This window comes from Heterobasidion irregulare, assembly GCF_000320585.1.
Source record: "Heterobasidion irregulare TC 32-1 unplaced genomic scaffold scaffold_01, whole genome shotgun sequence".
NCBI lineage: Eukaryota > Fungi > Basidiomycota > Agaricomycetes > Russulales > Bondarzewiaceae > Heterobasidion > Heterobasidion irregulare.
Genome location: NW_009258197.1, coordinates 2,023,347 through 2,039,261, shown reverse-complemented (window position 1 = coordinate 2,039,261; position 15,915 = coordinate 2,023,347). Strand labels below are relative to the sequence as shown.

At 50.0% G+C, this 15,915-nt stretch overlaps 6 protein-coding genes across 6 annotated transcripts; 4 read left to right on the top strand and 2 right to left on the bottom strand.

Annotated features, from left to right (window-relative positions):
* Nucleotides 1–821: 821 nt before the first annotated feature.
* Nucleotides 822–2,449, top strand: HETIRDRAFT_406937 (uncharacterized protein). The gene is made up of 5 exons (XM_009542853.1): nucleotides 822–1,047; nucleotides 1,112–1,158; nucleotides 1,215–1,377; nucleotides 1,433–1,905; nucleotides 1,962–2,449. Exons 1-5 carry the CDS (start codon nucleotides 893–895, stop codon nucleotides 2,021–2,023), a joined length of 900 nt encoding a protein of 299 aa, XP_009541148.1. The 5' UTR covers nucleotides 822–892; the 3' UTR covers nucleotides 2,024–2,449.
* A 170-nt stretch (nucleotides 2,450–2,619) lies between these two features.
* On the top strand, nucleotides 2,620–3,472 carry HETIRDRAFT_166754 (uncharacterized protein; the record flags this gene model as incomplete). Its single annotated transcript, XM_009542852.1, has 3 exons — nucleotides 2,620–2,923; nucleotides 2,976–3,251; nucleotides 3,306–3,472. 3 exons carry the CDS (start codon nucleotides 2,620–2,622, stop codon nucleotides 3,470–3,472), a joined length of 747 nt encoding a protein of 248 aa, XP_009541147.1.
* Nucleotides 3,473–3,775: 303 nt separating this feature from the next.
* Nucleotides 3,776–4,450, bottom strand: HETIRDRAFT_307416 (uncharacterized protein; the record flags this gene model as incomplete). Its single annotated transcript, XM_009542851.1, has 4 exons — nucleotides 3,776–3,872; nucleotides 3,928–4,054; nucleotides 4,106–4,156; nucleotides 4,207–4,450. Coding segments are annotated over 4 exons (519 nt in total), but the record flags the coding sequence as incomplete, so codon positions are not given.
* Nucleotides 4,451–6,167: 1,717 nt separating this feature from the next.
* HETIRDRAFT_437789 (uncharacterized protein) lies at nucleotides 6,168–9,059 on the top strand. The gene is made up of 2 exons (XM_009542850.1): nucleotides 6,168–8,148; nucleotides 8,201–9,059. Exons 1-2 carry the CDS (start codon nucleotides 6,184–6,186, stop codon nucleotides 8,894–8,896), a joined length of 2,661 nt encoding a protein of 886 aa, XP_009541145.1. The 5' UTR covers nucleotides 6,168–6,183; the 3' UTR covers nucleotides 8,897–9,059.
* Nucleotides 9,060–9,339: 280 nt separating this feature from the next.
* HETIRDRAFT_431626 (uncharacterized protein) lies at nucleotides 9,340–12,899 on the top strand. Its single transcript, XM_009542849.1, has 11 exons — nucleotides 9,340–9,479; nucleotides 9,530–9,620; nucleotides 9,679–9,709; nucleotides 9,762–9,870; nucleotides 9,926–10,119; nucleotides 10,170–10,299; nucleotides 10,354–10,455; nucleotides 10,507–10,612; nucleotides 10,660–11,337; nucleotides 11,394–12,670; nucleotides 12,719–12,899. Exons 1-11 carry the CDS (start codon nucleotides 9,450–9,452, stop codon nucleotides 12,818–12,820), a joined length of 2,850 nt encoding a protein of 949 aa, XP_009541144.1. The 5' UTR covers nucleotides 9,340–9,449; the 3' UTR covers nucleotides 12,821–12,899.
* A 20-nt stretch (nucleotides 12,900–12,919) lies between these two features.
* HETIRDRAFT_469062 (uncharacterized protein) lies at nucleotides 12,920–15,676 on the bottom strand (the record flags this gene model as incomplete). The annotated part of the gene is made up of 8 exons (XM_009542848.1): nucleotides 12,920–13,862; nucleotides 13,916–13,992; nucleotides 14,044–14,219; nucleotides 14,278–14,536; nucleotides 14,606–14,756; nucleotides 14,816–14,858; nucleotides 14,917–15,513; nucleotides 15,570–15,676. 8 exons carry the CDS (start codon nucleotides 15,674–15,676, stop codon nucleotides 12,984–12,986), a joined length of 2,289 nt encoding a protein of 762 aa, XP_009541143.1. The 3' UTR covers nucleotides 12,920–12,983.
* Nucleotides 15,677–15,915: the final 239 nt, after the last annotated feature.

Here is a 15,915-nt window from a genome sequence, read left to right as displayed (position 1 = left end):
GAAAGGCTACTGTATCTGGCTTGCCAGCATTCGCCAGGTACGTAGATGCCGATGCGGCTCTAGTCGTCAGGGCGAAGTTTGGCAGTCCTACCCCTCAAGTCATCCACCGACACGTCACTGTGTTTCTTCGCATTCTCTTCGAACAGAAGCACTTGTGATGCGGAAAGTTGACTAATCGCTGCTGAGCGCTGAGCATCAGACGTTCACAAGACTGCTTGCCAACGGGCGAGCAGAGCCTTTTCATTCCGTATATTCCGCTTGTACATGGCAATCAGTAGTTGTTGATGTACATGTTGTACATCCTGGGAAGAGTTGAAGATATCAATTGCCTGATTGATAGGTCTGCATCCTGGAGCACAGCACTGGAACACAACTGGAACACACTGCATGCGGTGACTAATAAGCAGCAGGTCAATGGCAATGGCTCGGCGGATGATGTCGCCGTGTCACCCCGCCTCTATTCACTGGACTAGTAAGCACCTGTTTCATCTCTTTATGCTTCAGGACAACTATACAATGACTTGATTTTGTCCACATCAGCCCTTGCCACTTTGTCTGGTCCTTGTCTCTCGCCCAAATACTTCCGTCCTTGTGAGCGGTTTGTGCGGACGGTTCCCTGAGACAACTACACGAAATCGAACGGTTTAGGCGTGGAGCAGGCACGGAAGCAGTCGGGACCCTCCTTAGGCGGGCAAGATCAATGAGACGACAAACCGAACTGATCTCTTGTTTCCACATGACCTGGAAGGTTATCTCCGATTCTAGTTTGATGGGCCGTGTGGGTATAAGAACGTGGGATGCGTATCGTTTTCTTCAACAGAACCGGGCGCGTCCTTTCTTTCTCACTTTCTTGAGTCCCCGTCGCTCGTTATACTCGCACAATCTTTGAATCATGACCATGGGTCGTCTTCTCGTCGCCGCATTTGCCGTCCTTGCTACCGCCCTGCCTTTGGCCGCAGCCACTGATTGTGGTTCTGGAGAGTTCTGGTACGAGAACAAGAGCTGTTGCGTCAAGCAGGGAACTCCTCAAGCGCCTCCAAGCCCTCCGTGTGTTCATTGCCTGCTTTGACCTCTGACCGCATCACGAATATTGATTGGGGATTTCGATCAGCTCCGGCAAGGCATGCCCGGCTTCTGGAAACTGGTATTGGTCGTCGGGTTGGTTGAACAGAACACGATCGTCGGCGCTAGACTGACAATCTTGATGTATCTAGAGAAATCCTGCTGCTTGCCTTCGAGTAAGCCTCCGTCTGGCAACCCTGCCCCAACCTGCCCCAGCACCCACTCCTGGAGTTACGGTGACAGTGTTTGCAACCCAAATACCCCTCGTAGTCCTTCAACGCCTTCTTCATCCGATTGCTCTAGCAGCGAATTTTGGTCAGTCATCATGTAGGGAACTGTGACAGCTTACTGAGAGCACGGTTTGATTTAGGTATTCTCCCAAGGGTTGCTGTCTTCCTCACGGTGGTGTTCCCAACCCGCCCTCGCCTCCTTCAGGATCGGAGTGTCCTACCTCTGGGTGGTACTGGGGCAAAGATCAGGGGTGCTGTGTGCCCCACCACCCCCCTGCGAACAACCCTCCCCCCCAGTGCCCCGGTGGTTGGGACTGGATCTCCAACACCTGGAAGTGCCAGCCATCTCCCCCTTCGCATCCTACACAGCCCCCTTCTACTCCCTCTGGCACCCATAAGAAGTCTCGCAAGGCTCGCGCGGCATCTCTTTGCCCAACTGGCCTAAACGCTTGCCCCATTGCGAATGTTAGCGGGCTTTCCTCTGACTATGAATGCATCGATACCACTCAAGAGTTGGAGTCCTGTGGTGGTTGTCTCTCGACAGGTGCTGGCCAGGACTGCACTGCGATCAAGGGCGCTTGGAATGTTGGATGCGAGCAGGGTTCATGTGCCGGTAAGTTCTGCTATTTTTATCCACCTCTGCCGATGTACTCAATACCACCATACTAGTATACAACTGCATGACTGGCTACAAGCTTTCTTCGAGCGGCAAATCATGTATCGCTGCCTGATCAATGGGCTTGATATTATATCCGAGGAACCTCATGTCTCGTGGACTTGTTGGCTGATTGTCCGATTATTTACCTTCCGATGGCCCATCTCTTCCTGTTTCTCGCCGTTGACCACATCCATCTTTCATTCGCACGCTCTTTAGTATATTCTGATTCACCGGCACCAAGCCGGCGTGGTCATAGAGGACTTTGGGATAGTTTGGTGAGATCTTTAGTACACTTGTGTTCTCTTGTTTGTTGAATACTTTTTCTATGCATCCGTCGAGCTTATTGTTTATGAGTGCTAGTTCCAGAAACAGTGGATCATTGTGTTACGATGTGCTTTTGACATTATGCAACGTGACCATGCTCCAATCACATGACTGGCGCGTTCAGTTTGGTGTTTATTTGGCTCAACTTCTGCAAATAAAGTTCAACCCACCCCATAAAAAGGCAAGCTCCTGTTTATCGTCTCCCAAAATTTTCACTTGCAACCACTGCGGTGTCATCTTTCGTGTGCATCTCATCAGTCTTGAGGCGATTCCTTTGCATCTTTCCGCGCTAGACGCAACTGCTTTCACTTCGCTTTCATTTCTAGCCCACGACAACTTTCTGCTATGCTATCTTACAAACCAACCCTCGTGGTCCTCTACGCCGTTTCTGTGACATTTTTTTTCGGTCGGTCCCTTCACGCTTTGGCGAGTCCCCTGCCCTCGCCTACCTCCCTCTTCGATCACTTGAATCGACGGGATTCGACCGCCCTGAAGGTCTTCCTGTCACGTCGCCAAGGCCCGGAGAGTGAGAGTGTCCCTGTCGATCAAAAGCAAAACATACCGGCCCCCGATGCCAGTTCCTATCATGACCGTATCAGCAGCCTCAGCGGCTACTACGTCAATGCCAAAGATCATGCCGCGAACATCAGTGAGATACATCATACTTATCTTGGCAATCCCTTTACCAGATATGATTATAGAATCTTGTTCCGCTGAGGCTAAGACTGCGAAGGGCAGCGGTTCGGAGTTCTCTGACAAATGTACATCTCAAGTCAAGGACTTTCAAAGCAATATCTCCGGCTTCCAAAATACCTTGGCCGTACTTGGGAACAGCCAGAAGGGTTTGGCCAATTACGATCGAAGCGATGAACTAGAAACTCTGCTCAAAAATCTGGTCAACTTGAACAAGGAAGTTCTCAAGGACATTGACATCCTCGTCTACTCCTTGCCGATCCTTGGTCCTGTTCTTGGTCCTAGTATGCCCTCCTGTTCGATGCGTCGTCCTACTCTGTTCATATGTTTCTCCGCAGTTGTCTATGAAGTCAAATGCATTCTCATCGACATTCTTGATGTCCTCGAGAATCTCACCGACGCCGTTCTCAACGCGATACGGCCTCTTCTTGGGCCTTTCATCGACAAATACTCTCTAACTCAATCTTGCCAGACTGGTTTGCAGCTTACCGGGCTTTGTACCTGAACAGAACGGCTGCTTTTGCTGGAACATCACATGCTACTTGACTAACGATCTTTGGATGCATTCTGGAATGTCTTTATGTATTCGCATGAGCAATAGATTTGTACTGAATCCCGAACCCGATGGCTTTCTCGCACCGTGGCAGGCCTCAGAGGAAGGTCATTGGAGACAGTCGTGATTCATTACCTGACTATCTGCCACTCAAGTGTAACGAATCGAAAGTATACACCAATATCTTGGATGACCATACTTGAGTGGTTCCGCAATGAGAAGTTCGTGTCGAAATAACTCAATCAAGGCAACCTATCATTCCTCCTGTAGCCATTGTTCCGCGAGTTGCCCTATTGATGGGATATGAAACCGGTACAAGCCATCCTGGGCCGCACCCTTGTATGCTTGATACCTGAGGATGGACCGAATTAACGTTGAAGTAGAGATGTCGAACTGAAATGCCCTACGCCATGAATGATGCAGGTGCAACGAGGAGCAGGGTAAAGAGCGTGCGTAGAGAGGAGGGAAGCCCCAACAGCGATGTCATTACGCGGAGTAGAAGCAAGGGCGTTGTGAGTAGAGCAGACTGATACGCTGTACGGATGCATTAGGAGTAGTGGATCGACGAACCTTGGAAGGACTCACCATGAAACCGGACATAATCATTTTTCGTCTCCGTTATAAGTAGAAACAGCGCTGCTCATGATGTCAAACGACGTTCAGACGCAAGAATGTAGTACGGTTACCAGACAATGGTCCAAGAATATATGCGAACGCGGATAGAACGTCGACTCGTGTGTTGTATCGTGTCTCCCACTGGCTCTGCTGCTCTTCGGATTCCTCAGCTGCCCCCGCTCCGCCGGCCATGGATGTGTTCCATGTCGGAACTCCGCCCGATTGGTAGGAGGTTGCCTGCTGTGATGGAGGGGGTGCAGGGAGCCAAGGACGAGTGATTCTTGAAGAAGAGGGCTGAGGTTCATCAGGAGGTGGGGCCTGCGAGAAAGCCGGGGGCTGGATGTCGGCGAGTGGGTTCACTTGGAAGGGAGTATCGACTCACGTAGGGTGCAAACGTAGTGGCGAAGCTGGAACTCATATTTGCAACTCGCGAGAGGAGGTGGATGTGTGCGGCACTGCGGGCTGTGGGAGGATCGGGCGATGCCGACGGGGGGTGTGACGAAGGAATTGTTTGCTACTTCGGTGAGCACTCTGAGACGACTTGGAGTGGGTACCGGTGCTCTATCGCCCATACTTATGCGCCTAGCCTTTTCTCTCCGGCACAGGCATCGCCTCCTCATGCAAATTGACCCCTCAAATCGGATACCCGCCACTTCTCCTGCAACCCCCTCGTCCATCCTCAAGCGCCCCTACGCACACTCAGCCCTCGTCCACTCGCAGGCTCTCACCACAGACTCCAGATCACCTGAAGATTCCTTCAAGCGGCCCCCGAAGCTTCCTCGACTAGATTCGAATCAGCTGTTGTCTTCCTCGATGCGTCCCTCGTCATCGTCCAATTCGCCCAACGCCCATCGTTCCAAGCGCGGACACAGGCCTTCGAAGCCTCCCAGCCTTTTTAAAGGTTCCCTACGCGGGAAGGGGCCAGCTTTGCTGTCTGTACCTCAGGACGAAGCGCTGCATGACCTGGCTTTCATCAAGCAAACCTATCGCGTGAAGGACCTCAAGAAACAGTGGGAGGAGAATCCCAAGTCGCCTCTCTCGAACCACGCCGTCGAAAGCAAAGGCTCTCCGCCGTCCTATGACATGCAAGAAATCCTTCTCAATGGCAAGCGCGGTTGGAGGTAAGCATCTTCTTGTCCAGCATTGCGCCGTTTCCTAACTTTCGTGATCGCAGGGTGACAGTTCGAATCAGTGAAGACCCCGTCGTCATAGGTGTCGGGGACAGTATACAGAAAAAAGAAGCCGAACAGCTAGCTGCTCTTTCGGCTCTGTATCAGTTGGATGCCGTTGGACTGGTGCGTTCTCTTGCAACGTGATGTCCATTCTCTCTTAACATCTATCTTTACGAATAGTTGGATGGCTCAAGATCAAAAGGGCCCAAAACCCCTCCAGTGCTGGCCACTCCGGTTTCGCTTTCCGACGGAAGCACGGTCACCTATGAACAGGCGCGGCAATTCATGGATTATTATTGTCGCCGGTACAAGTTTACCAAACCTGATATCGTGTACAATGAAGTCAGGGGCAGCCGTAATCGCAACAGCTCGTGGGAGGCCATCATGCATGTCGGCGGGCGTCGAATCGGGATCGGGTCTGGTATAACAAAGAAACTCGCGCAGACCAATTGCTATGTCGACGTCACCCAGTATCTCGAGAGTTGCGATGCGGAACTATGGAAGACATTTGTCAAGGCAGCGGCGGAAGGTAAGGACCTCGGCATGGCGCCCAAGGTCCTTTTCCAAATGAGCGACGGCCTAGAGGATGAAGTACGGGACCTGTGCAACGATATACGCAAGAGCACTCTTTACCAGAATCGACCGGCCTCGTTCGTTCCTTCGGCTGCATCTACCTCCACTCGACCCGTCGCAATCAGAAGGGCCATTCCTACAGAGCATCTCGACGCCAAGTCCGAGCGTTTATCTGAACGGAGGAAGGCGTATCTTGAGAATCCTCAATTGGAGCAAATGCGAAATATTCGGAAGGCCCTTCCTGTGTCCACTCGTTCAGCTGATCTTTTGGCTCATGTTCGCGATAACGAGGTCACCGTCTGTATGGCCGCTACTGGCTCTGGGAAGACCACTCAGATTCCACAACTCATCCTGGATGATTACATCGACAGAGGGGAAGGGGCGAAATGTAACATCATCTGTACCCAGCCCCGCCGTCTTGCTGCGATCAGTGTTGCTGAACGTGTAGCCAAAGAACGCGGAGAAATCACTGGGAAGGGGTCTGTTGGATACCAGGTCCGGTTTGAGGCAAAGCTACCTGAGGATCATGGTTCTATCACTTTCTGCACTACAGGCATCTTCTTGAGACGGATGCAGACGGCTTTGCTTGAAGGCGGAATGTCAGGCGGTGTAAACCTGGATGATGTGACCCATGTGGTGGTAGACGAGGTGCACGAGCGGGATGTCGATACAGACCTCCTACTGGTCGTCCTTAAACGCTTGCTGGCCGACCGGAAGGCGAGGGGAAAACCGATCAAAGTGGTGCTCATGAGCGCTACTATTGACCCCACTCTTTTCCAGAAATATTTCCCAGATGACAATGGGCTTCCAGCAGGCGTAATCGACATACCTGGTCGCTCCTTCCCTGTTCAAAAGCACTACCTTAACGATTTTGTGCAAGAATTGGCCGCGGACCCGAGCACGAAGGCGGTCTTCTCCGACGACTCTGTGTCCAGATATCTACAGCAAGAGTTGGGCGATGAATATGCAGCTTTAGTAGGTGATCGTTGGAGAGGAAACCGTGACATTGACATCACGAAGGATCAAGACTTGGAGCTACCTTATCTGTTCATCGCCCTGACGATCACTCACATCATAAAGCAGTCCAGCGACGGGCATGTTCTTGTGTTTTTGCCAGGATGGGACGAGATTCAGGCTGTCCAACGTGTCCTTTACGAGCGGCCTCTCGGGCTCAATATCAAAGATTCTAGTAAATTTGCTCTCCACCTGCTACACTCCACAATCCCTCTCGCTGAACAACAAGCGATCTTCGAACCTCCGCCCGCAGGCGTCCGCCGTATCATACTTTCCACGAACATTGCCGAAACATCTGTGACCATTCCGGACGTTGTATATGTTGTCGACACGGGCAAGATTAAAGAGCAGAGGTATGATCCTCAGCGCCACATGTCTTCTCTCGTCTCCGCCTGGGTTGGTACGTCGAATCTCAATCAGCGCGCAGGGCGTGCCGGACGACACCGGTCTGGAGAGTACTACGGCATTTTGGGTCGCAAGAGAGTCGATGCTCTGCATACTCATCAAACTGTGGAGATGAAGCGTGTCGACTTGACCAATGTCGTCATGCATGTCAAGGCTCTAGAGTTCCCCGGCATGGCTGTGGAAGATGTTTTGGCTGCTACCATAGAACCGCCTGCCGCTGAACGCGTAACGGCGGCTATGAAGGATCTGCAGGTCGTAGGAGCTATCGATGAAAACCAGAATCTAACATCACTGGGGCGTGTACTGCTTCAGCTTCCGGTGGAGGTGCAGGTTGGTAGATTGGTGCTATACGGTAGTTTCTTCCGTTGCCTCGATCAGGCCTTGACCCTCGCAGCGATCTTGACAAACCGTGACCCATTCGTCTCGCCAATGCACCTCAAGGTTCAAGCGGCGGCGGTGAAAAATTCATGGAGCCCGGACGAGTTCAGGTCTGACACTCTTGCCGCCCTGTGTGCATACAATGCTTGGTGGGCTCTGCAGAGCAACGGCGAGTACGTGTCCGCTAACAGGTTCTGTTCGGACAACTTCTTGTCCAAGCCGACCCTGCTTCTCATCGAGAAGATCAAAAAACATCTTCTAAGCGCTTTAGAAAATGTCGGAGTGATCGATGTTTCAGGAGGCGGGCGTGTCGAACGGTTTGGAGGAAGAAGAAGAGACGTTGTCGTCCCTCCGGAGCTGAACACGAACGGCAATTCTCACCCTCTGCTCGCAGCCCTTATCGCTATTGCCACGCAGCCCAATTTCGCCATCAGGACTGGAGAGAAAACTTTCCGCACCCAACAGGATAAGGTCAGCGCACATCAAACCCCTTGCATAGGTGATGACTGATTTTTTTTGGCAGATGACCTTCATCCACCCGTCCAGTGTAAATCACCGCAAACGCGAGCTCCCTTCAGCACAGGGTAATCACTCCGAAAAAATGCTCATCGCATTTGCGGAAAAACGTCAGAACATATCTGCAGCCGGCGCAAATTCGAGCACTGCCCAGATGTCCCTCGTCACTACAACGAGATTGGATCCGATGACATATGTCCTCTTTGGGGCTTATCGTACTTCTGTTACCGAGCGAGGGCTGGAGTGCGATGACTGGTTGCCCGTTGTAGGCAATATCTACGCGCTGGACGATATCCAGCGCCTCAAAACGATGATGGAGGGCTGCATGTTGCGGGTATTCGAAGGCATCTTGATGAACAAACGCCGTCATTCCCGCACAAATATTCCTATTGCCCCTCGGGAAGAGGAGGAATCCGGGGACGAGGAAGATGCTGCGCAGTCCAAGGACTACTCACTCTCGACAAACGAGGTCAAGGAACTTGACTATCTAACAAGAGACATCGTCGGGATATTGAATCGATACGCCGACGAACGCGTTGCGAGTCAGTCGAGGAGTAACTCAAGACCAGCTACTCCGATGGGGTCGCCTTCTTTTGGTTCGACGCTACTTCCTCCACGCTCGGGTACATCTACTCCTTACGGTATACGATCAGCCTACAGCTCGAGACCAAGCACACCAAGCCGGCTGGGGAGATCGATATAGATTGTCTCGCCACCGATTTGTAACATACACATGTCCTTCCCCACTCTTACATGTAATTTCTCTACCGTCTTATTACTCTACAGCTCTCTGCCGCAAATCGACAAGCGGACATGAACATTCATCATGTCCCCTTATCGTTAAAATAATGAACATTTATTGCTACACAGTAGTATCGCCACGTGTCAAGGCCTCATGCTGCCTTCATTTGAAGTCAACGGCCCGTAACACGGTAGACGGGACCGAATATGAGCTCGTATTCCTATTTTAGTCTTATCTTCTGTAAGTTGTGAAGAATTACGAGCCCTATGATGCTGCATCATAGGGCTCGTAATTCTTCACAACTTACAGAAGATAAGACTAAAATAGGAATACGAGCTCATATTCGGTCCCGTCTGCCGTGTAATAGAGCCGTAATAGGTCGTAATAGTCAATCCAGTGCTCCCCACAACTTCAGTGGGATATTGTGCGACCTCCTCCATCTCATTCTTAGTATCATACACAAACCTACATTGATCATCATTCACGAGGGCTATCCCCGTCAACACCAGCAACCATGGCGACAAATATGCGAGGGCTGACGCAGGTATGATACGGTAGCTTCAGTTGTCGAGCTCCTTCCCGATGATTATCCAGTTCATTGCGGACATCCGGGGAGCCAGAGTTCGCGACTTGGAAGAGAAGCGTATAAACAAGGAAATGGCAAACATACGAAAGAAGTTCAAAGGTCCGTCTTCGGGGAGACTTTAAACCTGATGAAATCTACAACTCAATGAATCGTACAGACGGTAATCTGGACGGCTATCAGAAGAAGAAGTGAGTTGAAACTAAACAATGCGAGGCTCGTCTGACGTTGTTCAAACGAAAGATACGTCGCGAAAGTCCTGTATACCTATATTCTAGGCTACAAGGTTGATGTCGGGCATATGGAAGCCGTCAACTTGATCTCAAGCCATAAATACAGCGAGAAACAGATAGTAAGCTGTCACCTTGCAATGTCATAGTTCTCAATCATGAAAGTCTTGTTTGTAGGGGTACCTTGCCGTCACATTGCTTATGCATGAAAACTCAGATTTTCTCCGCCTTGTCATCAATTCTATACGGAAAGACTTGGACGAAAATAACGAGATCAATAATTGCCTTGCCTTGCATGCCATCGCAAACGTCGGAGGAACAGAGATGGCGGAAGCTCTGTGTGAAGATGTTCATCGGCTGCTGATTTCACCGTACGTCTTTTCCCGCGTGGGCCACTCCGCAGGACTTAATCAAATGATAGAACTTCACAGAGTATGGTGAAGAAGAAAGCAGCTTTGACATTGCTACGATTATATCGCAAACATCCTGACGTTATACCTGCGGCAGAGTGGGCTCTCCGAATTGTTGCGATCATGGACGACCAAGATCTTGTAAGAACACAGATCTATGAACTTGTCATCAGAGACTTACCCGTCTAAATGCAGGGTGTTGTTCTTTGTGTGACCACCTTGGTTATGACTTTGGCGCAAGACCATCTAGAACCTTACGCAGTTTGCTATCAAAAGGCTGTCGATAGACTCAATCGCGTGAGCCCCCTCTTTGAGTCGGATGCAGTATGCGCTAACATCCAGACTTAGCTTGTTGTAGAGCATGAATATTCTGCAGCGTACGCATACTACAAGGTTCCATCCCCATGGCTCCAAGTCAAACTTCTCCGCCTGTTGCAATATTATCCTCCATCAGGTATGATAATCTATCGAATGCAGTTGACTATTCTCATCCTCGTCCAGAGGATCCAACAATACGATCGACATTACATCAAGTCTTGGAGGCCGTGATGAATAACAGTGCCGAGCAATCACGCAATATGCAGCACAACAATGCCCAACGCGCTGTTCTTTTCGAAGCGATCGGTCTCGCCATTCATTTGGACACGAACTCCCCCCTCGTCGCAACTTCGGCCGTCCTTCTAGCTCGGTTTATCTCCTCTAAGGAAACCAACGTGCGGTATCTGGGGTTGGATACTTTGGCTCATCTAGCTGCTCGAGCAGATTCCCTGGATGCAATCAAAAAACACCAAGGGACTGTCATCAACTCACTTCGAGATAGGGATATCTCTGTCCGACGACGAGCTCTAGATCTCTTGTATAGCATGTGCGACGTTGACAATTCTGAAATTATTGTTGGCGAGCTATTGCGGTACTTGAAGGTTGCTGACTATGCTCTTCGGGAGGAGATGGTGCTTAAGATTGCCATCTTAACGGAGAAATATGCCAGCTCGTATAGATGGTATGTCGACACAATTCTAGAGCTCATCAGTGCCGCCGGAGACCATGTTGGAGATGAAGTGTGGTATCGAGTCGTGCAAATAGTGACGAATACCGAAGACCTTCAAGCATACGCAGCGAAAGTTGTGTTCGAGCGGTTAAAATCCCCAGCATCCCATGAGAGTCTGGTGAAGGTGGGCGGTAAGTCCGTCCTTACTCGGTAGAGTCCTGTTCATACAATGATTCTCGTCAAAAAGGATACATTCTTGGCGAATATGGCCACATCATTGCCAACGAAGAAGGGTACAGTCCTATCGATCAGCTCCAGGTTTTACATTCCAAGTCCCAATTCTGTGCAGCCCCTACTCGCTCTCTCTTGCTTTCCACATACATCAAATGGGTGAATGTATTTCCCGAGATCAAGCCTCAGCTTATCAATATCTTCGAGCGTTATCGCCATGTGCTAGACTCAGAGCTTCAGCAACGGGCTTGCGAGTTCTACGCCCTGGCGTCTCGTCCTGACGAGGATGAACTCCTTCAAAACGTATGCGAAGAGATTCCTCCATTCCCACCGAGGGAGAGTACGCTTGTAGGCAGGCTAAACAAGAAACACGGAGCCACAGAAGATAAGAGGACATGGGTGCACGGAGGCAAGGACGCGAACATGGATCGAGAGGCAAACAAATCTGCCAAGCAGCTACCCATCGGGGATATTCCGACCAACGGGATCCCAGCAGCCGGAGACGAGCAGGATATCATGAACTCGCTCGCAGGCCTTGACATGTCTCTAACCGGCGTTTTGGATGGTTCAGGAGTTTCGGCGACACATGTGCCCAAATCTACTTTGTCTACTCCAATTGCCGTTGGACCAAGTGTGGAACGCTGGTTCGAAAAGCTTACTTATAGTAACGAGGGCGTTCTATACGAAGACGTCCAGATACAGATTGGGATAAAATCTCGCTATCAAAGTTTCACTGGACAGCTAGCCGTTTATATCGGCAACAAAATATCCGCACCATTCACTTCCTTCACCACCACGATCCATGTCGATGAGCCTGAAGCCCTTTCGGTCACCTTTGCCAAAATGCCACCGACCACGATTGCTCCTCGAACCCAATCGCAACAGATCCTCCATGTAGAATGCAAGAAGGTTTTCAAGGTCCCGCCGATCTTAACGATCTCTTTTCTTGCTGGCTCGCACCAAACAATAGCTTTGCGATTACCAATCGTACTCACCAAGTTTCTCGAGCAAGTCACCCTCAGCCAAGCGAACTTTTTCGAGCGATGGAAATTGATTGGAGGACCACCGCGTGAAGTTCAGAATGTCTTCACCATTCCACTCACTAGTACAGACCAAGTAGACCACGGTCGATATAGACAGGTAATTACAGGGCAACGACTGAACATTCTCTCGGACGTGGATCCGAACCCGGAAAACATCGTCAGTGCTGGCGTACTGCATATGTCAGTGGATGGGAAGGTTGGGTGCTTAATGCGAATAGAGCCTAACAAGGAGGCAAAGGCACGTCTCCGTGTATCATTGGTTGCTTTCATTAGTAACTGACTCTGACATCCTTTCTAGCTATGTCGTATGACTGTCAGGAGCACCTCGGAGGATGCGGCGGGGGAAGTCCAAAGGCTCGTACAGAAGCCACTTTCCACAGCTGCTGCGTCTGGTCCTTGATTTCATGTCCCTGCCTGGCTTTCTTGCATTCAACTTGTTTACATGTATTACTGACCAATGAACCGATACCCTGGATGAGAATTTACCTGCATAGCCTATCAATTTAACACGGGAGATGCTCGGGGATTCGCCGACGACAATACACATTGCTCATCAACTCTCTTTATTTTCGAACAAGGAAGCCCCGCAATATGCCCTTATTCTTTCGCCTCCCGTTATCTTCTTCGTGTGAGTGAGCAGCGATGGTAGGCGATGATGGCCTATCTATTGGAGGTATGATTCGAGCCTTATTGAATGCCGGGATAGAATCTGTAGATATAGATCTAGGATGCGAGGGTGGAAGGCGTTTCCGAATTGGCCAACTTCCTCCTTCCAGAGCTTGGTCGATTGGTGAAATCGGCCCTCCAGATATGTTCACTTGAGAGTTAGACTGACCGCGAGTATGAACTAGATTGTGACTCTGTGGAAAGTGAGAATCTGTGATTATCTCTCTCGAGTCTGCTGAATCACTGGTGACTGGTGGCGCAGTCATAGGACGAGATGAATGAGAAGGCTTGCGGAGTCGTGAGGGGGTTTGGTCTCCAGATATATGAGGGGTCAATGGCGAGCCCATATAGTTGGACTGAGAGGAAGGGGGTACTTGGTCCATGCCACCTCGTTCTACAAGGCTACTGACGCGAAATAAGGCCTGTTGCTCAATATCAATACAACGACTCAAAAATTCCTCCAACGGAGGGTGGTGTAAGGATGGCGATTCCCGTGAATAGCGTAGGACCGCAGATGTGATGACAGCGAGATGACGAGGGATATCAAGGAGGTATGGCAAGAGAGGAATGGATTCCCGATAGAGTGCAGGCATTGCTTCGACCCGTTCCTGTAGGACCTTGACCGCTTTGTGCCGTTCTCGCGACTCTTCCGACGCTGATGCGGGATTATCGTGTGGACTCGTAGTTGAAACCACGAGAATGTAATCCACCATCGCGGGTAGACTGTCCTCCAAGAATGATTGGACGCCACGCATGAATTCTTCTTTCTGCACGACCTGAGGAGAGCGTCATATATCAAAGTGAGCGTAGTACTGATATCAAGGCTTACAGCGTTCAAATTAGCAAGACTCTGGATGACCTTTGCGATCAATGTAAGACTACGTTGCACTGGAACATCAGGAAGTCCTGCAAGAATGTGACTGAGCATACGGCTTAAACTGCATTTGGGGATCCTACCTGGACAAAGCCCAAACAGGTGAGGATGCAGGATAGCTGGAACAATAAATCGGAGAAAGCAAAACGCCGAAACGCTTTGCCATGGTAGTTCCCGATTTCGGTCTTCGCTATTCCGTGTGACCTTGTATCTCTGCTCGACAAGCTGACGGATGCGTTCAAATAATCGACGCATTTCGCTGTATGGATAGGGTAAATTGACCTTTTGGCGCTATCTGTGGGCAACAGATCACCCACTTTGGACACTCCGTTCGTACAGAGTATATCTGATTCCATATTTGCCGGCACCAGTGAACGAGAAGTTCAACATTCCGTTCAATGTCCTTGACTCCCTTGCTACTACGAAGTGGGTCTACCTCGATGGAAATACTTTCGGCACAGATGCGGCGAATGGTGTCGCCGATACTGGCATCTAGAAAATCCTTTCCATACCATGCCATTAACAGCTCAACAGTCTTTGTGAACACGGTATTTCCGCGAAAGAGGGTATTATGCGCTTGGAAGGTTCCAGATCGTCAACTCATGTTGAGATCACGCTGACCAGAGTACTCACAGCTCGGCGTACCATCAACCTCACGATCAGCTAACTCAGAAACGCTTTGAGACAAGATATCCTTGGCGACAGCTATTGAGACAAGCTCGATGGACAGATGCTTCATCTTGAGTTCGAGCTCAATGTCACGCATCCAATCTAAGTAGTTTCGGGAGTCGAGCGTCTGCCATCGAAATGAGATGATCGGTTGACAGCCATTGCAGCATTATCCGACGGACTCACATTCATGATTCCGGTGTATGCAGAACGAGGTAAGATGATTTCCCTGTAAATATTGATCGACAATTAGCGACATGAATCATAGACAAAAATTGCTCACTGACTCGTCCACCTTGATTTTGAGACGGATTTGACCAACCTGGATACTGGACGAAGTCGACGCGCCATGAAGAACTGGAAACCAGCCTTCTATACATTCTCCGCGACGGAAATTTGTGAGCGTGACGTATACTGTTCCGATCAGCGACGGTTTCATAAATTTCTTCTCGTGCCAAAGGACTACAGCGAGCTTCTCAAAAGAGGGTAAATCGGCAAACGTGAAGGTTTCATGCCAGTCTGGCGCTCCAAGGCTCTTTTTGACTACCGTGCGCCCAGAAAGTACGTTGTTGAAATAGACCTCGCAGAACAGATCCAGATCAACCGCATCATCGTCTTTGGCTTCGTCATCCGGTGGCCCTACTGAGTTGTGAGGCCCTTCGTCGAGAATTTGTACGGTACCAATGTTGCGCCCTTGTACACATGTGAGCTCGACCTGTCGCCAGATGCGATAAAGTCCACCATCAGCAGGAGAAATAGCCTTTCCATAAACCTCTGGACTGGCGTATGACCGTAAAAGGGACATCCATGTGTTCAACGCATCGGTTGAGGGAAAATGAAAATACAGAGGTTCGTTGGTGGTGGTAGCAGTCCATCTCTGCGCTCTGGAAACAAAAGACACATTATGATTTTGAGGATAAATAGAAGGTACGCGTCGTACGATGCACAGTGTAATCCAAGGCAATCCTTTCGAAAAAACAACGATCGATCGGCCGCGCGAATGTCTGTATGTTTGAGGAGGTGTATATATACACATTGATATAGCATCGTTTCCTAGTCCCTGCTCAAGCAGCCAATGAGAAATTCAAAAAGGGACCACTCACATCAATGTATACATTCAATAGACAACTTTCTCCTTCTTCGGACATCCTACAAGTTGCCTGTCTCCACTGATCACCAGTGCTAGCAGCTCGAGCTAGATTGAGCCAGCTCGTCTTCTCTGTCGCGAAGTATTTGTCTCTATGAGTTTCAAGTTCTCGGAATAAACACACACCTTTCACCCTCTT

Excerpts from the sequence above, each read along its gene's own strand:
- HETIRDRAFT_437789 (XM_009542850.1), top strand. The coding sequence starts at position 6,184 with ATGGCCGCTACTGGCTCTGGGAAGACCACTCAGATTCCACAACTCATC. Across the intron at positions 8,149-8,200 it reads TCCGCACCCAACAGGATAAG|ATGACCTTCATCCACCCGTC; the intron begins GTCAGCGCACAT and ends TTTTTTTGGCAG.
- HETIRDRAFT_406937 (XM_009542853.1), top strand. The coding sequence starts at position 893 with ATGACCATGGGTCGTCTTCTCGTCGCCGCATTTGCCGTCCTTGCTACC. Across the intron at positions 1,159-1,214 it reads AAACTGGTATTGGTCGTCGG|AGAAATCCTGCTGCTTGCCT; the intron begins GTTGGTTGAACA and ends TGATGTATCTAG. Across the intron at positions 1,378-1,432 it reads TGCTCTAGCAGCGAATTTTG|GTATTCTCCCAAGGGTTGCT; the intron begins GTCAGTCATCAT and ends GGTTTGATTTAG.
- HETIRDRAFT_431626 (XM_009542849.1), top strand. The coding sequence starts at position 9,450 with ATGGCGACAAATATGCGAGGGCTGACGCAG. Across the intron at positions 10,613-10,659 it reads GCAATATTATCCTCCATCAG|AGGATCCAACAATACGATCG; the intron begins GTATGATAATCT and ends ATCCTCGTCCAG. Across the intron at positions 11,338-11,393 it reads GAGTCTGGTGAAGGTGGGCG|GATACATTCTTGGCGAATAT; the intron begins GTAAGTCCGTCC and ends CTCGTCAAAAAG.